The sequence below is a fragment of the Pavona decussata genome, unplaced genomic scaffold, assembly GCF_977016875.1.
Source record: "Pavona decussata unplaced genomic scaffold, jaPavDecu1.1 SCAFFOLD_202, whole genome shotgun sequence".
Taxonomy (NCBI): Eukaryota; Metazoa; Cnidaria; class Anthozoa; order Scleractinia; family Agariciidae; genus Pavona; species Pavona decussata.
Window position 1 is genome coordinate 3,032,936 of NW_028145610.1, and position 12,138 is coordinate 3,045,073.

At 41.0% G+C, this 12,138-nt stretch overlaps 2 protein-coding genes across 2 annotated transcripts in view; one reads left to right on the forward strand and one right to left on the reverse strand.

Annotated features, from left to right (window-relative positions):
• Positions 1 to 12,138, forward strand: part of LOC146461132 (uncharacterized) — a 303,232-nt gene that overhangs the window by 246,534 nt on the left and 44,560 nt on the right. The window lies entirely within an intron of this gene.
• LOC146461142 (3'-5' exoribonuclease HELZ2-like) overlaps positions 1 to 12,138 on the reverse strand; it is a 37,009-nt gene that overhangs the window by 2,375 nt on the left and 22,496 nt on the right. Inside the window, exons 17-23 of the mRNA XM_085087291.1 lie at positions 7,073 to 7,222; positions 6,326 to 6,484; positions 5,254 to 5,537; positions 4,469 to 4,795; positions 2,493 to 2,732; positions 1,586 to 1,745; positions 8 to 175 (exon numbers count right to left, since the gene is read on the reverse strand). Coding sequence (XP_084943417.1) covers positions 8 to 175; positions 1,586 to 1,745; positions 2,493 to 2,732; positions 4,469 to 4,795; positions 5,254 to 5,537; positions 6,326 to 6,484; positions 7,073 to 7,222 — 1,488 coding nt within the window. The remainder of the gene's footprint in view (positions 1 to 7; positions 176 to 1,585; positions 1,746 to 2,492; positions 2,733 to 4,468; positions 4,796 to 5,253; positions 5,538 to 6,325; positions 6,485 to 7,072; positions 7,223 to 12,138) is intronic.

A 12,138-nucleotide genomic window follows, 5' to 3' on the forward strand; every position in this document is an offset into this window, starting at 1 on the left:
TGCTTACCAATCACACAGAGTCCCTTTCTTGCTCGTGTGAGTCCCACATTCATCTGATGTTCATCGGTTAGAAAACCCAGATGTTCACGGAGCCAGCTTAGAGAGAGGTCTGGGTCGAGCTCCTCTTTCTTAATGGAGCGAACCAAGGATAAGATGACGTAATCCCATTCACTCCCTAGAATTAACCAAAAAGGATTAGGTGTTTGTGTAGCATTCACATGCCAGTGTCTTAGAAAGATTACTCCCATAAGTTTCTTGTCAACCCATCTCCTATTAATGCTTATTGAACCATCAGAAGAGACGACTTAAATTCATGCTGCAGTCCTTGTAGTTTGTCTGAATGTTACAAATTACAGTGGTGGGTAAGTGGTGGGCCCGTTCTCGAACGCTCGATTTGTTTCTGTCCGTGAAACGAACTTTCTTGGCGTCTCGGCGCTGTGGGATTCAGGTTTGGCCGAAAAATTGGGGACGGGGGTTTGAGATGGGGCCGACCCCTCCCTTAGATCCACCAAGGGATTATCGTTTGGTTAAAAGCAGTCCATACCCGTGAACGGACTATTTTACATGAAAGACGTTTTGACTTCCTAAAGTCTTCTCCGGACTGATCAAGAGACTATGTTTTTACAAATTGACGGTTTTAAGTCTCTGTGTGCGCTTTTTATTCCAAAGTCTTGCAATTGTTATTAACCAGTTTTGTCAGTTGTGATTTATTATTACTGGTGTTAACATTTATTTTTGTTCATGCACTATAACCCCAAAAAGAGAAACTTTTAGTTTTCGGAGTACAAAATCACATCTGGTTCCGGAACGCTCCTAAATGTTCACCGCTTTAAGGAAAGAATACCGATAATTATAATACCGCTAACAACTGGGAGACGTTATTACAAGAGTAAATAAGACACCTTTTAATTTAGAATCTGCAATCGAAGGCAACAAAAAATAAGGATGTATTGCTCAGGCAACGAATAAGTTTCATATGTTCACTTTGCCACAAGCTTTACACGGGTAGTTTGCATTAAGTATGTCACTTACATGCCCTGTGGGTCAATGGAAAACGCATCCGACAATTGTGTTAAAGTAAAGTAAAGTTATTTATATATTGCTTGCGCAATATCCCTCAAGCCAGTGGCACATGATAAAGTGTTTGACATTAATCCAGATCAACTATGAAATTGGAATTTGGAAATGTTGGTTTTTGAGAAGAGGGGAAAATCGGAGTACCCGGAGAAAAACTTCCCGGAGCAAGGACGAGAACCAACAACAAACTCAACCCACTAATAACGCCAAGAAGGCGAGAGCTTTCACCAATGCGCCATGCCCCGCTTCCCCTTAACTCCAGCAAAATGTGAAAGGTGGTGTAGATAAATTTGTTGCGCTGACGTTCTATACTCCTCAGTGACAAACTGGATTGCAGTCAACAAGTTATTATAAGCTAACGAATTACCTTTTCATGATAATGTTTGATACAATTTGTAGCATACTATTTTCCATGCGTAAGCGAGTACACAACAAAGTTTAACCGAAACAAGATTATGAACACAAATTACTAAGCATATGAGATTTTGCTGGGATAATTATTTGTTACCTTGGCTTTTAGCGATTGTTGTAACAAGGATGTCTTTGCAAGTGCAATCTCCTTGTAAGGCAACACTTATTCTGCTTCGCTGCTCTCTATACGGTGATAAGATAACGACTTTGGCAGGGTGCACGCTATTTTTCAGGACCAAGCATCTCGACACATGTACCTGAAGTGGGCCGAATGATAAAAAAATGTTAACCAAAACGTTGCGTCATTTACACATCCAGATAGATGTTTTTGACAAATTGGCGCTTGTGATAAGACAAATACACGGGCACTTCATTTCTGCAGCTTTCTGCATACGATACTGATATCCAGCTGGGAAGGTGTCTTGCAACGCGGCTTATCCTGTACATGATGATGTAAACAGGGTATGCCATGGATCAAGAGATCATTTTCACATGACTAAATAAATTGGGAAATAGCTCCAGGCTTCAACACTTGGCTGAGGGGCGCAATGCAAAAAAGGTAGTCAAAAAGAGGGTCAAAACAATGCTACACTTCTGGGCAACTAGCGACTGAGCACAGATATGACCATACACGCTGAAGTTCATGATAAAAGTCGATAAAAATCCGACAGAGAACCAGATTTGTAGTTTGCGAGAGCAGGAAAAGGCGTCTGTTCTCGGAGGCTAAGGTCTTTGCTATTTGTCTGGAAAACTGAGTTAATAACAATAATATTTCTCATACTTCCGCTGATGTTCGTCTGCCTCTCATAGCGGTAAGAAAAATAAAACAAGTTTTAAGAATTGCATATTTCAAAGTAACTTCAGCAAAAAGGTGAATGTCTACCGTTCTTTCAAATTCATTAACCGCACTTTTTATTGATCAAGGGATAAAAAGTAACAAAACGCACTGATTTACAGAAGAGACTCTGAGTAAGGTCGAGTGATAGCTAGTTTAAATAACCTACCACTTTCTTGACTTCTTTCATGTTTGCCTTCGACTGTTCATTGCTGTGTGATGTTTTAATAGCACTAGTCTCCTCTTCCCCCTCGACGTGGCAGAATGCTATAGGAAGGTTCGTGCCTGGTTGCGATGCTTGCGCTGGCCAGAAGGACTGGAGACGAGGGTCGGTTTTTGGGACAGATGGATCCGTCTTGAGTCTCCCCTCATAAAAATAATTTGAGGGAAATTTGCAGATTTCATCGTGCTAAAAGTAAATACGAAAGAGTATGCAGTGAAAGCAGGTTCTGGCACTCATCTTATTTTTAACAATGGCAATCAATTTTGGAAGTTGGAAGTCGACGTGGTTAACCAAAACATGTTCACGAGTACATTATAAATGTCTGCAGTTCTCCAACAAGTAATCATGACCGAGTATCTATTGAAAGGGACGTATAGTCGTCAGCTTTTTTTAGTTTCAGTGCTGTCCATTTCTAACTATTACGTTTTTAAATCGTGAATGCGCGCATGCGCAATGAACGAGTTATAGCGATGGTTTGGATAGTGGGGTTTTCACTTGGTTGGTGGGTTCTTAATTTCTAGCCATGCACAGTGAATGAGTGATCGTAATGTAGCGGAATTTCACTATGGCGCTGGTCGAAATTAGCGAATTTTGCGTTTTCGGAAGGCAAACACACCTCTTGGAAACGATGAATGGAAAGAGGAACTTCTAAGGGATGCTCGACAGTTTCAACAGCGGAAATCAACCATTAACGGCGAAGAAATTTTTGTTCGATTTATGGTTTTATTAGCCCGATGAGCGGGCGGATCTCAAATCCACTTTTAATCCGCGGAGTTCTTGGTAATGTTCCAGTGTTTCTAGGAATACAACACACAAATAATTACAGGTTTGATTGTGGATTTGTACTAAAATACTATTTTAATAGACCGATTTTTCGTATTCCGAACAGTATTTGCAAAATGTTTGAAAAACGTGCTTGGATAAGTTCGCTTGAAAATTGACTTCAAATCGCTTCAAGTCGCCTCGCGGCGAAAATTATACGCCGGTTTTTGCTTCGTGGGTCTATAAAAAAAGACCTATCTAAATCATTTTTTTATTTAGGAAAGCTTTTGTGTGTTTTTCTATTTTTATTGATGAACCGTGAAAACTGGGCGTAATGAAAACAAACACATGTCCTCGCAACTAGCGGATAAAATTCACCCAGACAGAAGCCGCAATAAATTCAATTCGGTGTCCAGTGTAAGCGATAAGATCCATTCAACAGAACAAATGTAAACACTGAAAATTTGCTAATGCATAGCAATAATCTAAAGCCAAAATAGCAACTTTAGCAAGATTGAAAGCTTCTTCTGATATAAAACGTGACAGAAGCCGTCGTTTGAACGTAGAAAGGAATATTACCATGCTGAAAACAGCAACATTTAGGTCACGTGCTAGGCAACCAAAGTCGTTCACATGTATCAAGTCTCATTCGGCAACAACACTACACGTGGACAAAAAAAATTACGGAGGTTCTTGGAAGAAAAGTTGAACGCTTTTTTGTTGATTGGCAACCACGCAAAACCACCAAAAGAACGCACACGTCCACCTTTCCATTGCTTCGCGTAACGGAAGGAATCAGAGTGCGTGTGTAATTTAATTGGTTATTGCGTCCACGAATCCTTGTAGCGTAGTTTGATGGACTAACCTCTTTACGGTTACCACTATTCACTTCTGCATTCACGAGTTGGCTCACAGTAGCCTTTGATTAGTTATTGCTGACTGGCTTTTAAAGACACAATCAAAAATTAATGATATTAGGTTTTCAGAAAGAAAAGGCTTCAGCAGCACTTTGAGAAGTAAGCAACCACTTTCTTCTTTGTTTTAGTTAAGTCAGAAGATGAATCCGGTGGGTCATACTGAAGGACTACACTCAATTAGAACGGGAAAGTGTAATGCGTGCAGAGCTGAATTTTCCATGAGATGCAGACATTTCACCTTACCATTCTGTACTGTATCTCCAGCATCATAGCTCGTCTCGAAAGCCTTTCGAACATGGAGATGCTTAAGCCAAGTGTCTTTGCCATGCGATCTTGAATGATGGGCTGCAGCTGTTTGTGATCACCAATCAGAACAACTTGGCGCGCTTTTGAACTTATGATCGGCACGAGGGATTCAAGTTCCAAGCACATTCCACATTCATCCACAATGCATTGCTGGATGTTGTTACAGGACTTGGTTATCCTGGGACTGCCTGCTGTTACGCATGTGCATAAAATGATCTGGACTCCTAACGACTGCAGTGCCCATGTCTCGGCTTGTCCAATTAACTAACCAGTAAATAATAATAAAAAAAATTACCAAGTTAAGGGTCGTAGACGCATGTTGTTCGTCAGTTGTTTACGTTCTGATAGTTGATTGACAACTGAAGGTGAGAATGGCCAGGCCAGGACCCTTTTATACCGGCATTTCCTTTTTAAGTATTGTTTCTTAGCGATAGGTTATTTTAATTCCAACTACAAACTTTTGCCAAGAAACAGTACTTAGGATACATCTTAACTTATGAGGTCTTCGTGAATCTGGACCCTGATTACTAATCAACAACCCATCTATGAGTCCCTGACGACATTAAGTATGTTTATGCTTCCGAACATTTTTGTCTTGTTTATAACACTGATCTTCTCCACTGTTGGTTGCAATTTGTAGAAGGCCGTAATAAATTCAGGGGTCAGTAAATATAAGGTGTCAACCATTAAACGATGTAGGCTTAAGATAAATGATGTCTAACTTTGCAGTACTCATCCACGTCTGAGGCATCAATCTCCACATCCTGCTTTCTGTTTTCAGCAAATTTGTGTTCATAATCGCGTAGCTCAGAGGCAAACGGACAATCCTCTCTTCGAATGACGTGATGTAATGAGACGGCTTTCAGTCCCTTATTCAACGTTTTAACTTCATCTTCAGCTGCATTTTTGAGAGGTTTTCGTTTGTTTGGAATAGGATATTCTTCTTCTTCGATGCGATCACCATAAACACGGAGGATCTTGATGCCAGGAATCTGTAGCATTTTATCTTCGACGAAAAAATAAAACCAGAGTAATAAATTACCTAGCTAAACAAAGAGTTTATTTTTTATCCTACTTTAATTGGTAATTTTCTTTTTAGATGTTTAACTTAAGCCCAAAAAAGTCCCGACCTAGCTTCCAGAGGGACTCCCTCTAGCCAATGGCTAGAACATTCAATGTTCAAAGGAGTTCTCAGTGACGGAGCCGGCTTTCTCAGACAGAGGATTTTCAAATTTTAGATTGGCACTCAGCGACTCACTCAGCCCGAGATCTCTATTTCCCCGGGCTCCCAGTTTGTCAGCGATAGTCTTTAATGCGAATAACGGTTAATATGGACTTTTTTTCGGCGGCGACCGGGGACCGGCTGCATAAAGAATCTTAAGAAAATTAGCTGGGGGTTTTCAGCAGTCAGGAAAATCCTACGGAACAAGGGATGTGCTAGATCTCTTGGCTGAAAGCAGTTTATTGAGGACAGGGAACACAACAAGAGACCAAAAGAATAATTCTTTGGAAAGCAGGAAACGACTGCAGAAACCTCCTACTTATCGTAAGATGATTTATGCTCTGGACCCACAAGAGGAAATAAGGGTCTCCTCATACCAGGAGATTTTTGTACGCGCATGCCAGGTTCACTCGGTTTAATAAAATCCATTCGGGAGACAAGAAGCTATAGTCGTAGTTTACCCATAGGTAAATAAGGCCACTGTCGATACCAAGGACATTATTTAGTCAGCTAAATATGGCCAAGACTTAGCCTCAACTGGTCTTAAGGAATACTTAATTTTTGTTACTCACGAGCTACGACGTCCACTGACTTGTTGGAAGGTCCGCAGTAAATGACTTGTGGTGGTGCGTTAGGCTCCTCTGCAGAGTTTTCGTGTCTTGGCTGTAATTGCTTATTTCGTTTCGTAAACCAGTATGCCATGTGCACACCTGTCACAGTCTTGCCAGTACCTTTGGAAAATCAATGGATCACATGATACAACTTAAGTTGAAAGGTTCCGAGTTGACTATGGAATTTAACCAGGGATTATTCAACTCACTTCAATTTCCCATTAGAAGGCAAGAGAGGTGCAACAGTATTCAAGATGTTTTTTTTTTTTAAGAGAAACATGTACAGAGAGAGTTTCTTGTTATAATTATCATCAAGGGATATGGTGTTATATTTTAAGTCTGTCGGAGGAATCGTGCGGGCTCAAGCCTTTCTCTTTGACCACTATCAGTAACACGGTAATACGGTAAATCCCCGCGCTATTTCCACTATCCCTTAGTCCTTTGAGCCCCCAGTGGGGCATAGGGCCACTCTGCCATTTGTTTAACCTGATTGTTATAATCTTTGACTTGATTAGGGGTAACGATATATGAGCTAATTAATGGAGTTACGTGATTTGCTTAAAATTATAAAGTGAAATGCAATTGGGACAATCTCTGTCTCGTTTCTAACTGTCGTTCAGTAGAGGAAAATTTTTAGAATGGCCGACAAAGTATGAGAAGGAGTATAAAAACTAAATTACAGCATCATCTGGTTGATTGTTTACTTACCAGGAGGACCCTGAACAAGAGTAAAAGGCTTGACAAGCGCCTCTTTAACCGCTTTCTGCTGATACTGATTTAATGGTTTCAACCCACACCTGGGATGTTCGTTCACAATTGACATATTAGAATCCGAAGCAGGAGGGCCTCCAAAGTCCCCTGAGCAGCGGAGAAACAGGCGTAAATAAGCTTCTTATGTTAGAGAAAAAAATGTTCTTTGATCCTGTCATATATATTGTATCAAGCAACAAGGTTTCGTTTTCAGGATAAAAAATTTATATTGAACTACAAGCTGAATCTTTGTCAAGTGGTGCAGGACGTTCTTTAACATGATTTAGTTGACAAAATATCAAAATATTTTTTTCTTACATCTTCTGTCAACACGGCCGAGAGGTTATCAAGTTATTGAGATCGCTGGAGAACGCATCATACAAAATCGCTCGATGGACGAATCACAGACTTTTTAACACTCGATGTCTGAAACTAAAACTAATTTCGAGAATTTTAAGCCTGGATTTTAACGTTATGGGACGGAACGCCGAAAAGATCATCGCAAACGTCGAGTTGAAACTATTAAATAAACGGACCAGGAAGTGTGGGGTTACTATGCCAGGTATCTGCCGCCATCTTACGCCCGCTGGTCGGAGACACTCCTCATCATGTGAACAACAGTGCAGATTTCGCTGGCAAAATCCAGGATGACATTGTCACACCAGGCCAGAAGCTAGTGCCTAACGATGCGTCCGCGCGCCCTCTTCACCAGTATACCGGTACCCGAGGCTGTCGAATGCGTAAAATCTAAATTAGAGGCTGTGGACACCTGGAATGACAGGACAATACTGACATTAGAACAGATCGTCAGACTGCTCAATTTCGTTCTCTCGGCCACCTACTTTGTGTACAGGGGAGCATTTTATAAGCAGATCCGGGGATGTGCCATGGGTTTTTGCCAACCTCTATATGGAGCATTTTGAGCGTGAAGCCCTGTAAATTTTCGCCAGACCGCCAGAAATCGGGTACTGAGACGTGGACGACACTTTCAACAAGCCACAAGAATATGACGTAAACAACTTCGCTGATCACTTAAACTCAAGGGACCCTTACATCCAGTTCACCATGGAACCGGAAACTGACGGAAAGTTAACCTTCTGGACACATGTGTCAACGTTAAGGAAGACGGTACAAGAAAGATCACAATTTACAGGAAGCCCACTCATAGGGATTTATACCTTAACTTTGATTCCAATCGCCATTTAGAACACAAAAGATCGGTAGTAAGAACTCTTTCCAAACGGGCCCGAACACTCATCACAGAGGACCAGGTTAAAGAAGCCGAAATGAAACACCTGAGGCCAGTCCTCCAGAATAATAACTACACAAAGCCAATGGCTCGGTTAACAAAGGCGGTTACAGTATCAACGCCCCTCTCCCCTATATGCAAGGAGTTTCTGAGCAACTCACACGAGTTTTCAGAAAGCAAGGGGTGAGCACCTATCACAAGATTGTAAATACCATGAGACAATAGCTGGTACACCCCAAGGATACCACACCCATGGAAAAGAAATGTGGAGTGGTCTACAAAATCCAGTGCGGGGATATTGTGAAGAGGTTTATATCGGAGAGACGGCAAGACCCTTTGGGGCCAGATTTAGAGAGCATGTCAACAGTACAAGATCGTCAACGACTGCAGTGGGTGACCACCTAAGGAACACGAGGCACGCGCTCGATCTTTCTTTCTCGTCATTTGTTGTAAGGGAGAACGACACTTTCAAAAGAATAATTAGAGAGGCTATTTAAATTCATTGCCGGGCTCCGACATTGAATCGCGACGTTGGATATGAGCTCCTGGCGATCTACTGGGACGTTTTGTCACGTGATATTTTATCAACTTAAGCATGTGACAAAACGTCCTACACCATTTGACAAAGATTCCGAGACGGAATCGAAAGCTTGTATTTCAATATAAATTTTCGATCCTAAAAACGAAAACTTTTTGCTTGAAGCTTCTTATGATTTCACAATATTTGATATGGTACCATGACGTACCATGTTGGTGCTTTAGATAAAAATAAAATAAGTTAAACGTTACAGGTTGTTAAACAAAAAAACCCGTTCAATACGGACACCGAGGGGACATGCCGCATTATCCGGTTGTCCGTATTAAGCCAGCTCTCAGACAAAAACATCACGGAAACATGTTTTATCAATACAAAAACTAAAGCAGACCTTTTTACGGCAGAAAGACGTCGTAACAAACGTCGTTTAATTTCTTAACTGTAACTGTAACAAGTTCATACTAGAGAAACGTCGCCCGCATTGGTTACAACTACTTTATTGTTCTTGAAACACGACAACGAAATCGAAGTCCTGATAGCGGCAAGCAAAGGACGTCAAAGAGGAAAAAGGCAACAAACAATGACTGCAGCAAAAAGCCAAGGAACTAAAACTGTTTTGAAGGCTTAGTAGGAAGAAAAGGACTAAAGTACAAGTTAAGTGTCGAAACACCCTAACAAAGAGTGATCAAACTTGCCACGCTATTGTTCTGTGTTTTAGTAATATAATCGTATTAATCTGTAGAAATCTGCCATTATTTCCACAGGGTACAATGTCTACAAATAGCCCATGATTGCGACAATGAAAACAGACAGTGCGCAGATAACCAGTGTCCGTAAAGCAGGGTAGACGATATATGAGAGTTTGTCACTCGTTACACAGACAAGTGTCCGTTGTCCGTAACAACCGGTGTGTTAATTTAAGAGAAAATATATGAGCTGTTCGTCGAGACAAACGAAACTGTCCTTAATATCCAGGTGTCCGTATAAAGTGGATTTCCGTAGAGCGGGGTTCCACTGTACTATATCGCAAAGCTTAGTTGTGGACATGCAATAGTTATATTCAACATTTATGATAGTAAAAGTGGAAGTATTTGGAACACAGCTTGGACGCAAGGTAAGATTTATCTAGAGTTTAAGAAAGCAAGGCATCTGACTGAGTGGCCATGGACCACTTCAATGTGTGCATTGGAATACGTTAAAATTTTATAGCCCGTCTCGATCTGCTAAGAACACGAACAAAACAGCATAGACATTTAACACCAACAGCCACTATCACCACCAGCACCACTACCACTACAAGAACAACAACAAACACGAGGCTATTTTGTTAAAAGTTAGTGGATAAAGAGCATCTTTTAGGATCAAAGCATTTAATAAATTATGTAACACGGAGTTATAGGCGATATAGCCGGGTAGATTTTCTCTTCATTGTCTTGCAATGAGAATTTTTCAATTCCTCACCAATACATTTTTCAACTTCATTATTTTTTCTGACTGATTGTAATTTTTCAAGGTTGAGCAACTGCACATTTTAAGACTCCTTTTTTACAAATTAAGACGATGATGATGATGATTACTATCATCATCATCATCATCATCATCATCATTATTATTATTATTATTATTATTATTATTATTATTATTATTATTATTATTATTATTATTATTTTTATTATCGCCATTCAGTTATTATTTAGTTAGTTAGTTAGTTAGTTAGTTCTCTCCGCGCCATGAGGCGCATAAGGCTGCAACTTTCTTTTTCCAACCAGTCCTGTCTTTTGCTGCAGTCCTGACTTTAGCCCAGCTGGTCCACCTTTCTTGTCTGCACTCTCTTTCCACTGTCCTCCTCCACGTGATTTTAGGTCGCCCCACTTTCCTCTTTCCCTCGGGTTGCCACCCCATTGCTACCATGCAATCATCGTTCCTGTCCTTTCTAAGCACATGGCCAATCCAGTTCCATCTTCTCCTTCGTATTTCGTCACTTATCTTTCTCACGCCTGTTATTTCTGAAATTGTGTCGTTTCTCATGCGTTGCGGCCACCATACTCTCAATATCCGTCTTAGACATGTGAACTGAAATCTATCCAATTTCTTCTCTTCGGCAGCTGTTAATTTCCATGCTTCACATCCATACAATAACACTGGTCGTACCAGAGTCTTAAACAGTTTGATTTTTGTATTCCGACCAATGCTCCTTGTATTCCAGATCTTCTTGAGGTTGTAGAAAGCTCCCTGTGCCTTGCTTAGACGTTTCTTGATGTCTTCCGTGCCACCACCCTCTTTTGTCACAGTCGCGCCCAGATATACAAACTCTTCGACGTCTTCAACTTCCTTTCTTCCAATCATTACTTTGTCTTCTCTTCGTGCATTCATTCTCATCACTTTGCATTTTTGCGCATTCAATTTCAGCCCCACTCTCCCTGCATTATCTACTAGTCGGTTGGTCTTGTCCTGTATTTGTTGGTGTTTTGATGAGAGAAGGACTATATCGTCTGCAAAATCGAGGTCTTCAAGTGTAGTTGTAAAGTTCCATCTGATGCCATTTCTTTGTCCTTCTGTTGTTCTTCGCATTACCCAGTCTACAGCAAGCAGGAATAAGAAACCTGACATGACACATCCTTGCTTAACGCCAGTTGTGATCTTGAACCATCTTGTTTGTTCTCCCTCATCTAGTGCTGAACATTCAAAGTCTTCATACATGATCTTCACCATTCTTATCAGCTTGTCTGGGATCCCATAGGCCTTCATGATTTTCCACAGTCCTTCGCGGTGTACTGAGTCAAAAGCTTTTTCAAAGTCGACAAAGTGTGCATAAAGTGTCGCCTGCCATTCATTCACCTGTTCTATGATGTTACGGAGGATGAATATTTGGTCTACTGTGCTCTTGTTCTTTCGAAACCCAGCCTGTTCTTTTCTAAGGACACTGTCTACCCCGTTTTGGATTCTCTGGATGATGACTCTGCCCATTACTTTGCTAGCCACAGGTAACAATGTCACACCACGCCAGTTCTTGCACTCTTTCAGGTCGCCTTTTTTGGGTATTTTTACTATCAAGCCTTTCTTCCATTGTTCAGGTACCTTCTCCTCGTGCCATATCTTATCAAACAGTCTTGTCAGCTCCTTAACTGCCACATCACTATCTGCTTTGTACAGCTCCGCTGGAATGCCATCTATACCTGGTGTTTTTCCACTCTTTGTCTTCTTCAGTGCCTCCCTTACTTCTACTTCCCTTATCTCTGT